This window comes from Quercus robur, chromosome 8 (assembly GCF_932294415.1).
Source record: "Quercus robur chromosome 8, dhQueRobu3.1, whole genome shotgun sequence".
NCBI classification, from domain to species: domain Eukaryota; kingdom Viridiplantae; phylum Streptophyta; class Magnoliopsida; order Fagales; family Fagaceae; genus Quercus; species Quercus robur.
This window is the reverse complement of record NC_065541.1, coordinates 34938615-34957834: the sequence shown is the minus strand read 5'-3', so window position 1 is coordinate 34957834 and position 19220 is coordinate 34938615. Positions and strand designations below refer to the sequence as shown.

The 19220-nt window shown below is 36.5% G+C and overlaps 1 protein-coding gene across 1 annotated transcript; it reads right to left on the bottom strand.

Moving 5' to 3' along the window:
- Positions 1–9144: 9144 nt before the first annotated feature.
- On the bottom strand, positions 9145–12297 carry LOC126695323 (probable WRKY transcription factor 31). The gene is made up of 5 exons (XM_050392020.1): positions 11724–12297; positions 11488–11586; positions 10795–11367; positions 10566–10679; positions 9145–10115 (listed from the first exon to the last, which is right to left on the bottom strand). Exons 1-5 carry the CDS (start codon positions 12087–12089, stop codon positions 9399–9401), a joined length of 1869 nt encoding a protein of 622 aa, XP_050247977.1. The 5' UTR covers positions 12090–12297; the 3' UTR covers positions 9145–9398.
- Between the last annotated feature and the right edge of the window lie 6923 nt (positions 12298–19220).

Genomic DNA, 19220 nt, shown 5'->3' with positions numbered 1-19220 from the left:
TTGGTGAAGTAGTCCGTGCCGACTAGTAGGTATCTCTTGTTTCCTGCTGTTTTGGGGAAAGGGCCTACAATGTCTAAGCTCCATTGCGCGAATGGCTAAGGGTTGGACAGAGGGTTAAAGACTCCTCCCGGTTGGTGCATGTTTGGCGCGAACCTTTGACATTGGTCGCATTTCCTTACGTATTCTTGTGCTTCCTTTTGCATTTTTGGCCACCAATAGTCTTGAGTGATGGCCCTGTGTGCCAAAGATCTACCTCCGGTGTAACTCCCACAGATCCCCTCTTGTAACTCCTCCAACAGTAATTCTGTTGTCTCGAGGTGTATGCACAGCAAGTATGGCCCAGAAAATGAGCGTTTATATAATTTTTTATCCTCGGACAGCTAGAATCGAGAAGCCTTCCTATGTACCTTGACTACTTCTGATTTTTCCTCAGGCAAGATGTTGTCCTTCAAGAATGATATTACGGGGTCCATCCAGCTAGGCCCTACCCTGACTTGGTGAACATGGACCATTTCTCTCTCCACCCCTGCGGGTTTGTACAAATCTTCTATAAGGATGACCCGAGGTAGACCCTGTGCCAAGGAGGTCGCAAGCGTGGCTAGGGAATCAGCATGGGTGTTTCCACTTCTAGGGATGTGCAACAGGTTGAAAGATTCGAATCATGATCGTAGGTGTCCCACCTAACTCAAGTACCTCTGCATTCTTTTGTCACTCACTTCAAATTCTCCTTTTACTTGGCCAACAACTAATCTTGAGTCCGAGAACATCTCTATTGCCTTTCTGCCCATTTTTTGAACCATGGTCATTCCCATTAGCAAGACCTTATATTCAACCTCGTTATTTGTGGCCGAGAAGTCCAGCCTTAGCAACTTCTCAACAGTGATTTTCTCGAGGGATATTAATACTATCCCCACTCTGGACTCTTTTTGATTTGCTGCACCATTGACATACACTTTTTAGGATAGGGGATCCTGTTAGGAGTTCATGCCAACCGATTTCCCATCCATGTGCTGTGCTTCTGTCACTTCTTCTAATGGGGGTTCAGCGAACTCGGTCACCAGGTCCGCGAGGACTTGGCCCTTGATAGAGGTACGAGGCATGTACTTGATATCAAAAGCTCCTAGGATCGTGCCCCATTTAGCAATCCTCCCCGTGTAATCAACACTTTGAAGTATAGCTCTGAGTGGAAGCTGAGTCAGGACAACAACTGTATGTGCTTGGAAGTAATGGAAAAGCTTTCGTGTACCAAGCACCACTGCCAAGACGACCTTCTCTAGTGGTAGATAATGAACCTCAGCCTCATGTAGTGATTTGCTTACATAGTAAATTGGCCGTTGTACGCCATTGTCAACTCGTATCAACACCAAGTTTACAACATGAGGGGCCACGACGATGTAAGCAAACAGGACCTCATCCACCTCAAGACTAGACATGATAGGTGGCCGCGATAGATATTCTTTAAGTTTTTGGAAAGCCAACGCACACTCCTCAGTCCATGCAAATCCCTTCCACTTTTTCATCAAGAGGAAGAAAGGTCTGCACCTATCCGTTGACCGAGAAATAAACTGGTTCAGGGCGGCAGCCATTCTGGTAAGCTTCTGGACCTCTTTGGGATTCCAGAGTGGTTGTAAACTGTTAATGGCTTTGATTTGATCAAGGTTGACCTCGATACCTCTATGAGTCACCATATATCCCAAGAACTTGCCTAATCCGACACCAAATGAGCAGTTGGAAGCGTTTAGGCGCAACTTATGTTTCCTCAGGATTTCAAAGATGTTTCCGAGGTCTCTAACGTGCTCGGACATCACCTTGCTCATCACCACCATGTCGTCTATGTAGACCTTAATACTTTTGCCCAACTGGGGTTCAAACATTCTCGTCATCATCCTTTGATAGGTTGACCCTGCGTTTTTTAAGCCAAATGACATCACCTTATAGTGGTAGTTTCCAGTGGGAGTGATGAATGTTGTCTTTTCTTGATCGTCTAAGGCAAGTGGTATCTGATGATACCCTTGAAAGGCGTCTAAAAAACTCATCTGAGGATGGCCCACCGTTGCATCCACCAATTGGTCTATTCGAGGCATAGGGAAAGAGTCTTTTGGGCAAGCCTTATTCAAATCCGTGAAGTCCACGCATACTCGCCACTTCCCGCTCTTCTTTTTCACTACTACGGTGTTAGCCAACCATTCGGGGTAGAAGACCTCCTTGATAGCCCCTGCCTTTTTGAGCTTCATCACCTCTTCCCTGACAATGTCTGCATGTTCTTTAGATGGGCGCCGAGGCGGTTGCTTCTTGGGAGTGATGGATGGGTTAATGTTCAAATGATGGCAGATGAAATTCGGGTCCACCCCCGGGGCCTCAAGCATCCCATGCAAACACATCAATGTTTCTTTTGAGGAATATCAATAGCTCTTCCTTCTCTTGAGAAGGCAGTTGAGCCCCGACCTGAAAGAACTTCTCCGGATCACCACCTATGACAAATTTTTCCAAATCCTCGCATTTCTGCTCCTTGGCTAGTCCATGGGCTGGCAACTCCGAAGTTTTTAATTGCTATAAGTCCCTTTCAGCAGTGGTCGAGGAATTAGCTTCATGTCGATGTGAGATGGCGGCCACAAGGCATTGCCTAGCCACAGGTTGATTCCCCACAATCTCTTCGACGCGGCTCCCCGAGGGGTATTTCACTTTCTGGTGCAGGGTAGATGAGATGGCTTCCAGAGCATGGAGCTAGAGTTTAGCCACAATAGCCATGTAGGGGGAATAGGCATCCACCACGATGAAGTTTACCTCCACCACTTTCGAACCAGTCTGTATGGGTAGTCTAATCTGACCCTTTGGAATAACAGTCTTCCCTTCGAAACTTACCAGAGGGGAATTGTAGGTTGTCAGATCCTTGGGTTTTAACCTCAACCCCTTATATAGGTCGGGGTACATGATCTCGATAGCGCTACCCTAGTCTACTAATACTCTCTTCACATCATACCCCCCTATCCTGAGTGTGACCACCAGAGCATCGTCGTGGGGTTGGATGGTTCTGACCTTATCCTCGTCCGAGAAGCTCAGAACGGGTTAGATTTCTATTCTAGCTCTTTTAGGCTCTGAATTGTTACTCTCGGCGAGAAACCGAGCTACAAACATCACTCTAGAGAGATAAGAACCAGTCCTACCAGGAGCAACGAAGATGACATTGATCGTTCCCAAAGGCGGTCTTGAAGAATCATCCCTCCTGGGTTCCAAATTTGTTTGGCCTCCTCGGCCATTGGAATGGTGCAACAGCTGTTTCAGCTTCCCTTCTCAGACCAGCTGGTCTAAATGGTCCCACAAATTCCTGCAATCCTCCGTAGTATACCCCTGGTCCTGATGGTACTAGCAATAAAGGTTCTAGTTATGCCTCAGGGGGTTTCCAGTCATCTTGTTTGGCCATTTGAAGAACAGTTCGTTCTTAATCTTCTCCAGAACATGGTGCACCGGTTCTCGGAACACTGCATTGACCGCCTGAGTATTGGTAGATCTTGACTTACCAGCAAAATCTCTTCGTGGTCGGCTGTTATTGTATCGGTCTGACCTGAAATCCCTCTTTTCCTGAGAGATAATCTTATCCTTTCCTTTACCCAGTTGCTGGTCTTCCTCGACCCTCTTATACTTGTCAATCTGGTCCATGAGTTGGCGCAGGCTGGTAACAAGTTTTCCTGTTAAGGACTTCCTTAAACCATGCTCAGTTAGGAGGCCGCTCTTGAAGGTACTGATGGCGACGTCTTCAAAGTTACCATCTATCTCATTGTACATCTCTCAATATCTGTCCGAGTATGTTTTCAGGGTCTCTCCCTTTCTCATACTTAAGGATAATAGGGAAGATAAGGGCCGAAGGACTTTGTTGTTGGTGACGAAGCGAGAACCAAACACCTGGGTGAGCTCCTTAAAGGAGCTGATGGAATCGGCCTTCAGGCTGTCAAACCATCTCATTGCTACGGGTCCTAGGTTGGATGGGAAAACCTTGCACATCAGGGTTTCGTCTATGGAATGGACGACCATTCTCTGTAGGTGACGAAGCGAGAACCAAACACCTGGGTGAGCTCCTTAAAGGAGCTTATGGAATCGGCCTTCAGGCTATCAAACCATCTCATTGCTACGGGTCCTAAGTTGGATGGGAAAACCTTGCATATCAGGGCTTCGTCTATGGAATGGACGGCCATTCTCTGATTGAAGTGGCTCACATGCTCTACGGGGTCTGTCCTGCCATTATACATGGTTAACGCGAGCTGAGTGAACCACCGGGGGAGTTCTACTCGCTCAATTCTGTGCGTGAGAGGCGACTTGGAGATTTGATCCAAAGCTTTGCCCATAGCGTCGTTTCCCACACCTTTTCGAGGGGGGCTCTTATGCCTACGTTTGTGGTGGTGCTTCTCTTCGTAGGAGAAAGACTTACTGGATGGGGTCTTTGACCTTCGTCTATAGCTAGCATCCTCTTCATCGTCAGGGGAGGCATCCGGGCTGGAAGAGGCTCGCCTTCGCTGTGCATGGAGCAGCTTTCTCTTCAGCTAGTCAACTTCCAGTTGCAGTGCTCTGGTATTCTCCTCTTGAGAGAGGTGACCCTTTCCCCGTGACTGGTTTCTTCCGGTCCGGGCACTATGCACACTCCCCTCTCGATCTCTTCTCCACTCGAGATTGATAAAAGGATTTTGACGTTGGGATCTTATGGACTCTTCCTGTCGTGGATCTGAACCTACCATGGTTGAACGTTGCGCTCACTAACACCCAAGTATTCTTTCCCACAGACGGCGCCAATTATAAGGACCTGATTTGAACTTTTAGCCCAACAAATGTATGGACTTAAGCCCAAAAAGCCCGAAGTAATAAATTTGTAGAGAATGAGTTGAAAAACTGGGCTTTAGTGAATTAAGTAACTGGCCAATAGATTTTGATGACAAAGAAAGAAAGATAATAAACGTTCACTAAAGAAAAAAGTCCCTAGCCAAGTTCGAGGAGACTGATTCTTAAATATTATTCTCAAAGCTTTGCTACAAGTTTGGGTCTAGATTGTTACAGTGTTTCTTCCCTTTTCTTTTCTTCCCCCTTTTTTGGTGGAGGGTCTCTCACATTATATAACCCCCTTTGGGCCATCTTGATCCCACTCTTGTTAATTATCTGAGCCCTTACTTGAGTAGCTGTTCCATTAGACACCCACTTTGGCTTTCTGTGAGTTGCGGTTGCCAAGGCAGCACTGTTCAGGGGTCTTCTCCATATAAATGCGGCCAGAAAAGTAGCTGCAGTGCATTCAATGCGGTGGTAGTAGCTTTCCCTTAGATATTTTTTGGGGTTTCCTTCTCTCTTGTACGTTTCTGGGGTACGTCCTTGTCACTGAGGCTTCCTGGAAGGTCGCCTTGATCATTAGGATCTGTGTTTGACCTATTCTTAGCCGGTCCGAGGAGACACTCCTCCTCGGACCACCTTCCCATCCATGCTCTATTCGTAAAGTCTAACTCAAACCATTTTGTACCGCTTGCTCGTCTTCGGATTACTTACCTCCTCGGACAGGACCCAAGGCCCAGTATGTGATTTGGGCCCTTAACCCCACACCACACATTTTGAAAATCTAACTGTTGAATTGCATATTCTTTACACTATTAATACATATGTCAAATTTTGTATCAATCGTATATTATTTACTATATGATCTATTAGTTCATATTTTATGCATTATTTTAAACTACAAAAACTTGCAATTTAAACAATTTATTGATGACATAACTATTGATCTTTAATTTTCTAGAAATTTTACAAGCATGAAGGATATAAAAAGATGTAATCCAATAGTGGATTTGTCAAAATTCACCTCCAATAAAAATATATTGAGTAAGATTGTAGTTTAAGGTTATAATCAATTTTGTAACTAAACTTTATCCTAAAAATATTGCATGTGGTGCACTAATCTTAATCTTTGAAAATATTGCTGAGTTTTACGTTATTAAATAAACATCTGCATGTCTTCAAGGGAGGTTAAATTTATTTTTTTGAGATTGATCATAGGAGGTTAATTTGTTATACAGATTCTGGAAAAAAAAAAAAATGTATTGTTTCCGTCTCTGATTTTTTGCCATATGGAACTTCCATTTTAATATATTTTCATTATAAAATATAGAAAAATGGTTGTCTATATATTAGCTTTACTCAACGGGCCGACCTAAAGTTTAGGGGTGGCAACTGCTTTATATTTCATTGTTGAAATTAGTCCTAATCAAGAGGAACATAATCTAACATTCTTTAACAATATATATATGCTCTTGCTCAACGTCTGATATTTCCAAATTTCTTATCCTAATGATCATACTAGTTAGTTATGCTTTGGCCCCTTCTAAATTTTACTGCAATGCCCTTATCTAGTAGAGTACCATAATTCTTAATTTATTAAAGAAAGAGGCAATTCCCTTATCTAGTATCATAATTCTTGTCAAAATATGTTCAAAGAAATAATTTTTTTTTTTAAAGGTTCAAATAAAAAAAAGAAAAAGAAGTTACACCTACGAATCATCTAAGAAAGTGGTAGACCCATCATCCATGGAAGAAAGTAGGGCTGTCCACGAGTCGGGTCTTGTCGATTTTCGACCCAGCCCGAACTCGACCCGCCAACGTCGGGTGGAAAGCAGAGTGACCCGAAACCAACCACTGGCGTCAATCAGTCGAGTCGATTTTGGGTTCGGGTGGAGATCAAGTTTGTTCGATCGGTTTTGGGTCGTCACCGGAGTTGCAAATGTCACCAACATCTGGAAAAAAAAAAAAAAAAAAAAAAAAAAAAAAAAAAAGGCACTAGAATCTGCAAAATCATCGCCAGAAAATGTAAAAACTCACCAGATCTACATCAAATCCGCCGAAATTTGCACCAAAATCGCTAAAATTTGCTGGGAATGGCCAGATCTGGCTAAATCTCACCAAATATGGTTGAGAACTCGCTGGATCTCCTCGGATTTGAGCTTGATTTCGCCGGATTTGTATATAACCTCCGTCGAGTTTGGTGGCTCTGGTTTTGGAGAAGAAAACCCACCACTAGACCCGTTGGCATCGTGCCTTGGGCATGGAAACCCGAAACCAACCGACAAGAGCGTCGGTTCGGGCTGAAATAGGGTAGAGATCAAACGGGTTGGTCAGTCCGGCGGGTTGCAGTCAGGTCTAGACACCCCTAGAAGAAAGTTAGATAGACTGACAAGCAGCAAGGCTTAAACTATAACTGGACACCTTTGAGCTATAGGGTATCAAATCCAGTAGTTATTGGGCTTGCTAATTAGGGGTTAGGCTTAGGCTTAGGCATGAAACAAAAGTAGGTGAGGCTAAGCCTAGGCGGGGTGGGCAGGATTTGCTAAATTATTAAGTAAAATCATGCCAGTTTAGCTTATAACCAAACTTGTCCTTGAAGATGAGCCTTCATCACTTGGGTGAGCTCACTAGCATTTACATATCACAAAAATTTAGCTTCAAAACCCTAATATACATGTAAAAGATAAAAAGTGAAACCTAATTCTCTCACCATATTGTCAACCTAGCTAGAATGAATAATTAATAGAGTTGAAAGAGCCCAAGTTTTGTTGGTTTTGATAGGTTAGGTAGTAGGCTTAACAAAAAGATCTTTCTAACCCATGCTACCCAAATGCCTAGTCTTAACTAGCGTACATCTACAAGATTCATTCTTATATGCAATAATGAGTCAGCCGGTTAGGTTTGTGTCCACTTTTGAATACATGTTACCATCTAACTGAGTCCAATGCATTGGATGCACTGTACCTAAATCAAATCTTACAATAATTACCTAAGATACCACATCTCAATGCCTAATCATAACTTGTGTACAACCACAAGATTCATTCTTATACGAGAGAGAGAGAGACATTATATGAAATTGTTACACAAGATATCATATCTCATTTTAAATGTTATAGGGTAGATGAATAGGAGTGGTATACTAGCTATAGTACAGCTGACACCATAAGGCAAGCTACAAGTTTTTTTTTTTTTTTTTTGAGAAGCCAGCCCACAAGTGAGGGCGGCAAGCTACTAGTTCTTTGGCTGTAATTATATAAAGATTAGGCATTGTTATCTACCATCTTATAAAATAATCGCAGAGTAATTCCTTGTTGTAAATTGTCCTTCTCCTCTCGTAGGCTCGTAGCCTTTCATATATCTTTCCAAAATGTCTATATATGTGATTCTTTGCAACGGGATTTCAAAATCGCTTTTTATTGTTGAAAAACTTCGTGGTTTGGCATCAGACTATAATCAAGATTAGAAAGTTTAGATCAGCTTCTAATTAATTTCTTTCATTACTCGTACAACAATGATATTACATCATGGACTTGTTAACATGAGATCGAAGCGTGACAATTATTAGAGAACAGTTCTTTATGCATGCATGGAAAGAGATCAAAATCATAATGGTATTGAATTATTCCAATAAATGGAAGACGTTCAACAAAAACAGCCAGACCCAATGAAGTATTTGAAACGCCTAAAGTGTTTGAAATTCAAGCTAGGAAAAAAAAAAGTAGGACAAGAATTTTTATTTTTCGCTAGGCCAGCTAAGATAGAAAATGACAAGGCACTCTTAAGTCTTTCAATTTTCAACTTATCAAAAACAAAACTACTAGTGCTTCGTTATTAATTTGATTGAAAGTATATGGATAATGACTGAGGGCAAGAGAGAAAAAAAAAACAAAAAAACAAAAACAAAATGAGTGGAAAGAGATCTATGTATGTACGAGTTAACCATATTGAGCAAAAAAATTAAAGAAAATGAACAAGTTAACCACTCTGGAGTGAGATAAAATGGGTAATGACCAGAACCAAGAGTGTGACTCTCTTACTTTATTTACGTGTCGAACAACCCCGTCCTTTCTAACCACTCCTTTAGACGGTTTTGTTGACTCCTTTTTTATTGACTGCGACTGCCATATGATACACGCAATGCCAATAAAGAATAAATCCCATTGTTCTCTTTCTTATTCGATCCTCAATGTTCTCTACTTCTCCTCCATTGTTTTTATCTTTTTCCATGTTCTTTTCCTTTTGGCTTTGCCTTCTCTTTATGTTTAGGAACAAAACAAAGCAGACTGAAGACAAACCGCCCTCCCTTTTGAATTTACATGATTCGTTCAAAACAAGGGAACTTTAATACGCATTCTTCTATTTATTTCTTTCTTTTCCTTTTTGACTTTGCTTTGACATACAATTTTTGGAACATATTATTCAAAATAACAAAGAATATGAAAACTATGCTTAATCCAAAGACAAAACTAATTGAAAAAAAAAAAAAAAAGTATTTGTCTGTCTTTTTCTGATCCCCCCAAAAAAAGGAAATTAAAAAACTCCACAAAAAAGAAAAAAAGAAAACTTTGTGAGAGGAAAGTAGCCTCAGCTTAGTTGCCTTGGAAACTTGAATTGTTGATTTTATTGTTGCCATTGCTATTGCTGTTGCTGGTAGTTATGTTTCCATTGCTGTTGGAGGTGGTGGTGAGGCTGGTATTATTGTTACCATTGTTGTTTGGATGAGCACCACCACCAATAATAGAAGTGATGGCTGCTGCTAGAGCTGCAGTGAAGTTTGGGTCTGATGCAATGGCAGCAGTGGCTGCACTCACAGTGTCAGAAAGTGATGAGTTCTGCTGCCCTTGGTTCATTGGCAATGCCTGTAATTGGGCAGGGTCCATATCTTGGGACATCTGAAGGCCAGAGAATTTTGATTGGTTATAAAGTGCCTGACCAAAAATTTGAGGTAGCAATGAGGGCGAGGCATTGGAAAAATTCTGGGTTGGGTTTGGGAATGGGATTTGGAATTGGTTTTGTGGCCTTTGCAATTGTAAAGGGTTAGGGGACTGAGTTAGGTCTAATGTAACAGTTGGGAATGGGGCTGAGGCTGAGATTGTTGCCATGCTAGAGGAGCATGGTAGAAGTGTCCTGGTCAGGAAATTTGAGTTCATTAGTCCATCAGCACTAGACATAGACCCCGAGAGCAACATTCGCGCTGCTGATGAAGTTGTGGATGCCATTGCCATTGCAGCTGGGGGCAAAGGATGGTTGTGATTGCCCTCGTATGTGGTTATCAGGATTGTCCGATCTTCTGCACATCTTTGTACCTGTTTAACAATCAAACATCAAAACTATTAGCATTAATTAAGGAAACACAGTTTCAAGATTGAATGTTCAGCAAAGAGAAACATAAGCATGGGAGTATGTACACTTCCATTATTTTCTCAATCCTTTAAAGTCAAAAACTGATTTTAGCTTGCAAATTTATATTTATTTATTTTTTATTTTTAATAATTTGATAGTTACAATAGAGACAAAAGATGTGAATTTTTGAAGGTCTCTATTGGAAATACCAAAAGATGTTAATTAAGCTAAAAGACTGGGCCAAATTTAATATATTAGTCTTATCAAAAATTGAACATGAAACTCTTTACTAGTACTCTATGAGAACACAGAAATTAGTGCTACATAGATTGAGCATATGAGGATTTAATAGAGCAATAATTTACAGTCAAAATTTTCCATAAGATATAGTAAAAGACTGAGAGAAAACATACTTGTTTTCGAACTGGGCAACCAGCAGCCATGGTGCATCTATAATAAGCTCGAGGACAAGGATTTCCCTTAGCCATCTTCTGCCCATACTTTCGCCATTGGCATCCATCAGTGATCTAAAAACCAACAAATTAAAGTAATTTCCAATCAGTCAACTACAAGAATCAAATTCATCAATCAAATAACAATTGGATAATAAAAAACACTCATAAATATATATATGACACCTACCATAGGCGCCTCTGATCGAGCTCGAACAGAAACCCGTGCCTTCCTCATCGTGGCCTCCGTTTGATCAACATTTTTAGGAGAATTGAATCTAGGAACTTTGTTAGGACCCCATCCTTGTGAAGTTTGACCACCTGGGCTTTCCTCTCTCCCATTATCTCCTCTACCATATTCCTTCTTGTTTTCCTGATCAAACACAAGCCGCTCCTCGCTAATTCCATCCTTTATCATTCTGACCTTCTTTGAGGCCAACTCTCCGTTGTTACCGGGCGATCCTGACCGTTCCCGGCTTCTTCCTTCCGATGAAGAGACCGAATTCTCATCAGTATCACCATTAGCAGCCAGCCCAAGATCCATGAACTGTCTAGGCACAATTAGTCCTCCATTATTTTTTCCCTCTACTACTTTCTCATCTACCCTACCATTTTCTTCGGTGTTTTCAGCTTTCGGAGCCTGCATCAGAGTCATCAAATGCATCTGGAGAGCATTGTAATTAGTGGTAACCTGATTAAGCATCTCTTTTAGTCGCTGATTCTCCACCTTCATTCGCTCAAGCTCAGCTTTATTAACAACTAGCTGAATAAAACACAAAAGATAGTGATCCAAAATCAGCTCCAAAACTTAAAGATGAACGTAAATCCATCAAATCTAAGACCAACCCATCATAGAATTCAAAAAAATTTCTCATTTCCTTACCTCACTCTTAGCTCTTTTATCTTCCACGTTCGGTGATATGCCATCGTCCACCATGGATTGGTCGCTACAAGTGTTCGTAGTAAGAAGATTCAAACCAGTCTATAAAACAAAAACAAATTCAATTCAATCCCTTCAATTGTTTGAGAAAAAAAAAAAAACAAAAAACAAAAAACTGTAATACAGTAAAGAATTATGGTATTGAACAGAACTATATATATATATATATATTCACGTACGTTTACGTTAAACTCTAACGTGGTCGGACGGTCTAAGTCGTCTTTTTTATCGGCATGATCGGTAGAGGGGGCAGCCTTGTTGTCACGGTCTTTCTCGGCGAAGAAGTCCATCTCATCGATGACCGTTCGTTTGTCATCGGACGGTGGAGGTGAATCACGGAGATTGGAGCAGTTAAGGTTAACTGGGAATTGGATAGTGGAGGGAGGTGACCTATTATTGAGTGTAGCATCCATGGCAGTAAGTTTACACTTGAAATTGTTGTGGTTGTTAATGTTGTCTTCGGGGAATGAGTTGAGTACTATTGGCTGGTGGAGAAAGAAGCCAATTGGATCTAAATCAATGGAGAGTCCACCTCCTTTGGCCATAAATCCAAGAGAGAAATAGAGAGAGATGTATCAGTCTTTAAACGGTGCAATGGACGCGGCTATAAAAGGGGGGTAGAGACTTTAGAAAGAAGACCAAAGAGTAGTGTGGTGTGTAGAGTTGAATATTGTATTAGATTTGGAAGAAGAGAAAATGAAGGGATTTGAAGAGGTAAGGTTGCAGTACTTTCGTGGCTTGCTTTTAAGAAGTCCACAATTTCCTTTTTCGGCTGAGTATTACTATTTTGTGCTTTTGAAAAATGTGACAATTCTATATTTTTCGGCCTTTACTTTTTGTGGAAGAATAAAAGGAGCACGTGAAAAAGCTATTTATTATGAGGTTAATTTTCTATACACGCAAAAATATTATTAATAATTTCAAATTTGATTGAGTTGACTAGTTTTTATTAGTTCTTGTTCAGGCATATTATTAACTTCACTCTTTTTTACTTACTATTAACAATCTAACACATTAACATGTTTCAAAAAAAAATTTGTATGTCTAGACTTTCTCCTTTTGAGTTCTTATAAAAGTTCTTAGTTAATAATCTTTATTGAGCAAAATTATTGTTTCTCTAAAAAGAATGAGTGGTTAAGAAATAATGATTTTAATCATTTAATTAACATTATGAAATGTTTATCCTTTCTCTAAAAAGAATAAGTGGTAAAAAAATTTATTTTCATCATTTAATTAACATTATGAAATGAGTCAATTAGATTCATATCTCCATTTATAATTTAAATAATAAATATAAAAATAATACTGCTAGTTAAAATTTATTTAAATGTTAACACAAAAAAAATGATTGATAGTATTTTTAAAATTGTCTTCCTAAAATTGCAAGTCAGTACTCCACTCATTTATAAGTGATTGATGGGATTTTAAAAACTGCATTCCTAAAATTAAAGCAAGAAAAAGGAGTTTAAGAGTGAAATGATTTTTTTTAATAATTTCCTAGTTATAATAGGAAATAAGGAATTTAAACTTTTTTTTTTTTTTGAGAAAAAGGAATTTAAATTTGGATGCTTTCATTAAAAACACCAAAATATATCAGATCAACTACAAGGCTCTTGACGTTTATTTATATTATTATATAAAAATCAAAAGTCATATATTACAATTATTTCAAAATCAAATATATTTTTAATAATTTTTCTTTAAAAAATAATATTTATAATACTTTTACTTTAATTTTAATTCAAACGATAGAATATCAACAACAATAACAAAAAACATTACTGAAGGTAATTATGTCCTCTTCTTTAAGGTTACTCATTTACTCAAAAATAATGATAATAATATTAAGGAATATTTTAAGATAGTATTTTTTCTATTTTGTTTGAGGTGTTGAATACGATATTGAATATAATGGTTTTGGAAGATGCTTTTTATTTTAATTAAGAAAATGAAAGCCAGATTTCCATTTCTGCAGAGCTTTCTCATTTAATTCAACCAACAAACGTGTGATGACTCATGGATGCGTTTCCACCATATAATTAGCAAATTGTATAAAAAAAATCATCATCTTATAATATATTTTGACAAGATACTCCCATGTCTTATTGCACCATTTATTTTCAGCAAATATATTGCACGATTCCTTCTTTTTTTTTTTTTTTTTTTTTTTTTTTTAAATAGACGTAGTGGCTGAGGTAATCACGTCCGCCAATTTGGCTATGGGGAAGTGGCGCCCACACGGATGGTGAGGGGCCCACATGAGGAAAGTTGTTTGATTTATCGAGCATGATGTTTTGGTCATCACCTTTCTTATTATCTGTTGGCTTGTTTGTTAGTTTTTGCTCTTAGTTTTCTAATAAGTTCTAATCCCGAAGAGTGAAAAGAGAGTATGATTTTTTTTTTTTTTTCAAGTAATGATACGTGTGCACTATTTTCATAATAATTTAATAACAAAGTTTAGCTGGATGGAGTTGTTATCTGTTATTCCCTCCGTCCCACTTTGTTTGTCCTCTATTCCATTTTGAGATGTCCCAAAATATTGTCCTGTTTCTAAAAATAAAATACCCATATTTTATTAATAATTCAATTTTTTAATAAATTTATTTAAGGGTAATTTTGAAAACTTATACATATTTAAAAGGTAGACAAGACAATAAATGATGTTCCCTTAAAAAATTTGACTTTTCAAACAGAACAAACAAAGTGGAATGGATGGAGTATTATTTAGGCCACTATTGATTTTGTTTTATTATTATTAACAGCTCACCACTTAAATTGTGTTATTAAATTATCATAAGAATATTACATCCATAGTTTTATGAGAAAATTTATGAACACAATTTTTTTACCATAATTTTGACATGATAGACTTTGATTATTAGAAAAAAAATGATGAATTTATGTGAAAATAATAAGCAAGTAATCAATATTAAAAAAAAAAATTATGTTCACAATAATTTCACAATCATTTTATAAAAAATTGTATATGGAAAATTATTAAGCACTAATAATAATATTTCACTTAAAAATTGTTGTGATAATTTGGCCGACCTAGGATTACACTCCAAAAAGAAATTGTGTTAGAATTGCCCAAATGTCCATAATTGGGGGGGGGGGGGGGGGGGGGGGGGGGTGTGTATTTCTGGTCAAAGTGTGGGGTACGTGGAAGGAGATTGACGCGTTCCAAAAATTCACCGTCCCGATTGGCCCGGTGCCACTCACTGATGAAAAAGAGTAGTCTGAGTCAACGGTTGGATGGGGACTTGGGGCCCACCAAGTGATGACTGGAAAAGTGGGGTCCTTTTCCTTCATTTGTTAAATTTGACTTGGACACGTGGCAGGATCCGGACCAAGCTTAGCGGGTAGACTCCGTCGGCTCATTTGGTTTTGGACCGAATCCTTTGCTTTGATGCTCAATTTATTTTTGTCCATTTCCATTTCCAGCTCCATCTCCATATTCTGTGGGAATTATTAATTTATTATGGACATTTGGAACGCTTCCAGTCTAGTACTACCATTTATTACTACTTTTTTTTTTTTTTTTAAGATCAATTATTACTACTTTTTTAATACTGTGAGATAACTTACAATTTTGGTTCAATTCTGTTTGGATCAAATTTGAAAAAGTAAACAAATCAAGTATAAATTGATTTTTTTTAAAAAATTAAGGCTAAATAATAATAATAATAAATAAAATTAACCACAAATAAAAAAGTCATAATTAAAATTAAAAAAAAAAACCTAGAATTTCTCGTAAATTTTCTATTGTCGATCCAATTTCTCTTATAAAAATTTGTTTTTATTGCTAGTATTTTTTACTCTTTGATTTGGTCGGTTAGTATGAATTTTTTAATATTCTATATAAGCCCTGTAAGTGATTTGAAAACATCTTATCTAATTATCTAGTTTTTTTTTTTTTTTAAAGAGAGTTCCAACTTATGGCCGCTCTTAATGATAACTCTTTATCACCAGATCAAAACACCAATCAGTTTTTGGTGTAGGCAGGAATTGAATCTCAAATCTCTTATACAACCATCAAAAACTTTAACAGTTGAATTAACTGAAACCCATAATTATCTAGTTACTTGATCTACAATAATTAGACATAGTAAATGATCAATAAGGTCATATTCATTGATTGTCCAAATACGATGAATTAGAAATTAGTTTGTCAAAATTTGACGTTTACGAAACAATGGACCATCGATATCAGTCTGTTCCATGATTGAATGGACCCATTAATCAACGGATCAAACAGGAATATGTCCAATTGATTTGTTAACAACATCAATAATATATATATATATATATATATGCCAAATAATAAATAATAGGAGTATATATTAGTAATCTATTATATACAGTGATCCAACATATTATATATATACGGTTGCTTCCAAGCGTTCCTATCTTGGGTTCAAACTTCAATCTCTTTGGTTTGATCTATTTATTTTAATACATTTTAAGTGAGAGAAGAAATTTAAACTAGAATGTTTTAGTTGGAAAAATAATTAAAAAAACCCCATTTAACTTTTCTTTTTTTTTTAAGAAGAAACCCCATTTAACTTAAAGATCATTGGTCTTAACATAAAAATGGTGATAGCCACTCCAAAGTATTAATTAAGGTGGTAATTAATTAATAGTGTTCTCACAATTTTTAAACACCCAAAGTTGTGTTACTCAAAAAAGTTATATGACTTAATTTAATATGCAAATTATAATTTTATAAAAGGAAAAGCAAATTAGAATATTAAAATGAAATTCAATTTAGAATTTTTTTTTTTTAAGAAGAAAGAAATAGTTGATATTATTAACGTAAACCAGTTATATCAGCCTGAAGTACATAATGAAAATGAGAAAGTATATTCTCTATTCATACAAAAAAATCTGTTATGTTTTTGAAAAACCTAGCTAGATTATAAGCAAACTTGTAGCCTTCTCTCCTAGTATGAGAGTAAAGTAATTGAGAAAAGCGTATAGCGAAAAACCTTGCATCTTGAATCAAATGATCAAAAGGAACAAGAGAAACAACCTCCCTAGCCTATGCCTTGATAGTCAATTCAAAATCTCCCTCTAAGACAACCTTCTCTAGTCCAAGTTCTAAGCCCAACTCAAGAGCTTGAGTGGCATTAAGAGCTTTAATCTCTTCCTCCTTGTATGACCGGGCAAATTGCTGAGATAAAGAGACTATAGTTGAACCTTGACAATTCTAGATAACCACACGTATACCTGATTTATTCTCATCCTTAAAAGTAGCTCCGTCAAAGTTGATCTTGTACAAATCAATTGGAGGTGATCTTTCACTAAATTAAGGTTATGTGTTACCAATTGAATAAGTTATGAATTTTTAATATGTTTGTGATCTTACACGTGTTTGTGGTATGTGACTTAATGTGAATGTTACACATTTTACAAGGTGTTTTCATCATGCAAATCTCTATTACAAAAGTTTCACTCATATGATTCTCTACTAATTTGAATAAAATTCTAAAAAAAAATTAAAAGAAATTTTTATTATTTATTTTAAGTGATTTTTTTATAGTTTTCTATATTTCTATTTTATAAAAAAAATATATATATATATAGCTTAATTTTTGCAGGTAATTTAAAACAATATTTCCCTTTTATTTTATTGTTCACTTTTGATATGATGATAAGCGGCATCTTTTTTTCTTTTTTTTCATATCATTTTTAATTAACAAGGCCATAATGTGTGCGTATTTTAGCCAATTTTTTAAAATTTTAAAAACATTTAAACATAGACTTAAGCATATAGTATAAGTTAAACCCCTAGTTCATAAGCTTAATAGTGAACAATCATGCATAAAAGATAGAACTGAATTTGGCTTGATTATTAACGATTAACGAAATAAACAACAACTCATATTAGCAAATAAATTATCTATAAAATAAATAAACTAAATGAGCAGAAAAAAGGACCCTTTAAAGTCAAGTCCGAATTGCTCACTATTAGCATATATATAATAATTTGTTTTCAGCATGATCGATCATTATCATTTTCATGAATTGTACAAAAGAATGTAATGAGAGTTATATATGTTATTTATGATTTGCAGTAGTAGATCCAGATTCGTTTTCACACTCGATCGGGTGCTCGCTTCCATAACCTGGTGAATTCCAAGTCTAAGAGTCAGCGAGGTGGGCCGCATTTGTTTAAAACTTTAAAGTTTAAAGAGCAAATTAAAGTCACAAAGAGCAAATGGGTATGTGTCTTCTCCTCTATCCCATTTTTCAGCTTTCTCTGTTCAGTTTCCTTTTAATCCACACAACACAAGTTGCCCTTTTTCTCGCTGACCATGAGTCACATGACTTGTTATAATAGCAATCAAGTATGATTTCATTTAGTTGCTTTCCCATTATAATCTCTATGCGTGTAGAGTTTTGATTATTGATTATAGGGTTCCAAATGATTGAAATTTTTTTATATAAGTTTGTAAATAAATATATCAGATTATAATTTGGAATTTATTGACAGTAAAAATAGTCCATTTTATAATTAAAAAATTATATATAATTTTCAACCATATAAGCTTGGTGAATTTAGTTTTTATAATTAAGTTCATACATAAAAATTATTTTATTTAATTAATTCAAATGATAAAATTTCAATGATAATTTAATTATTAATTATTAGCATTGGTTTGTGAAGGGATAATTTTTTTTTAATCCTAATGGTGTTTAAATTATATACGGTAATAGAATAAATTTATTAAGCAGTTCATGAAAAAGTTTAAGAAAATAAATCAAGTTTGAACATGTCATATAGCTTTGAACTGTGCTCAAGTTTGATTTGTGTTCAAAATAAAATTTAATAAACCAGTTTTTTTTTTATATAAAAAAAAATACTTAACTCGACTTAACTTTATGAACCTAATAATTTTTGGGGTAAATCAGGTGCTTGCTTATGAATTTCAACTATATATTCATGCCCTTATTTTATTTATTTAATTAAAAAAACATAAATTAGAATATTCTTTCACCAAAAAAATAAAACAAAAACTTTTCGTTCGGTGACAAATTCATGAAAGTTACGTAAATCAACAGATTACCGATTAAATTCAAACTTTATGGTTGTTATATTTATATAGATTCAACTTTTATTTTCACTTAAGAGGTGTCATTCAACCTTGATAACTTGACTCTACTTTTAACAACTAGCTAGGAGTAGAATTCATGTGACCGAAGAATTTAGTACTTTCTAAAGACATATTAATAACTTCACAATAATGCTAAACAATTGTTCATGAATGTGTGCATTAATTTGTTGGTTTTGTTTCTTTTTCGCTTTTGATTTCTATGTGGAAGAAAAATGAAAAAGAGGGGCGGCAGGCTAAAACTGAAGTAAAGATAGATAGATAGATAGATAGATATGTTCAAAGAGATATGGTACACAAAAAGTGAGAAAGAAGTCCTCTAATGACTAGTGTGCATGGAAAAAGAACAGGAACAAAAACGTGGTTCAATTAATTTAGTTCTTTCTAGTCATTTACAAAGTTGCATGTACTGTTAATCGGTGTTATTTTAATTTAGAAAGTGACTGCAGCTAATTGCCACTAGACAGCGTTCTGTTCCTCTTTGATTGCCATAACAATCGTTTTAAATCTCTCTCTCTCTCTCTCTCTCTTATATGCAGAATTTGAATTAAGAACAACAAA

Coding starts and splice junctions, on each gene's coding strand:
- LOC126695323 (XM_050392020.1), bottom strand. CDS start 12,089: ATGGCCAAAGGAGGTGGACTCTCCATTGATTTAGATCCAATTGGCTTC. Junction 11,368..11,487: donor ATAAAAGAGCTAAGAGTGAG/GTAAGGAAATGA, acceptor TGTTTTATTCAG/CTAGTTGTTAATAAAGCTGA. Junction 10,680..10,794: donor CTCGATCAGAGGCGCCTATG/GTAGGTGTCATA, acceptor GTTGGTTTTTAG/ATCACTGATGGATGCCAATG.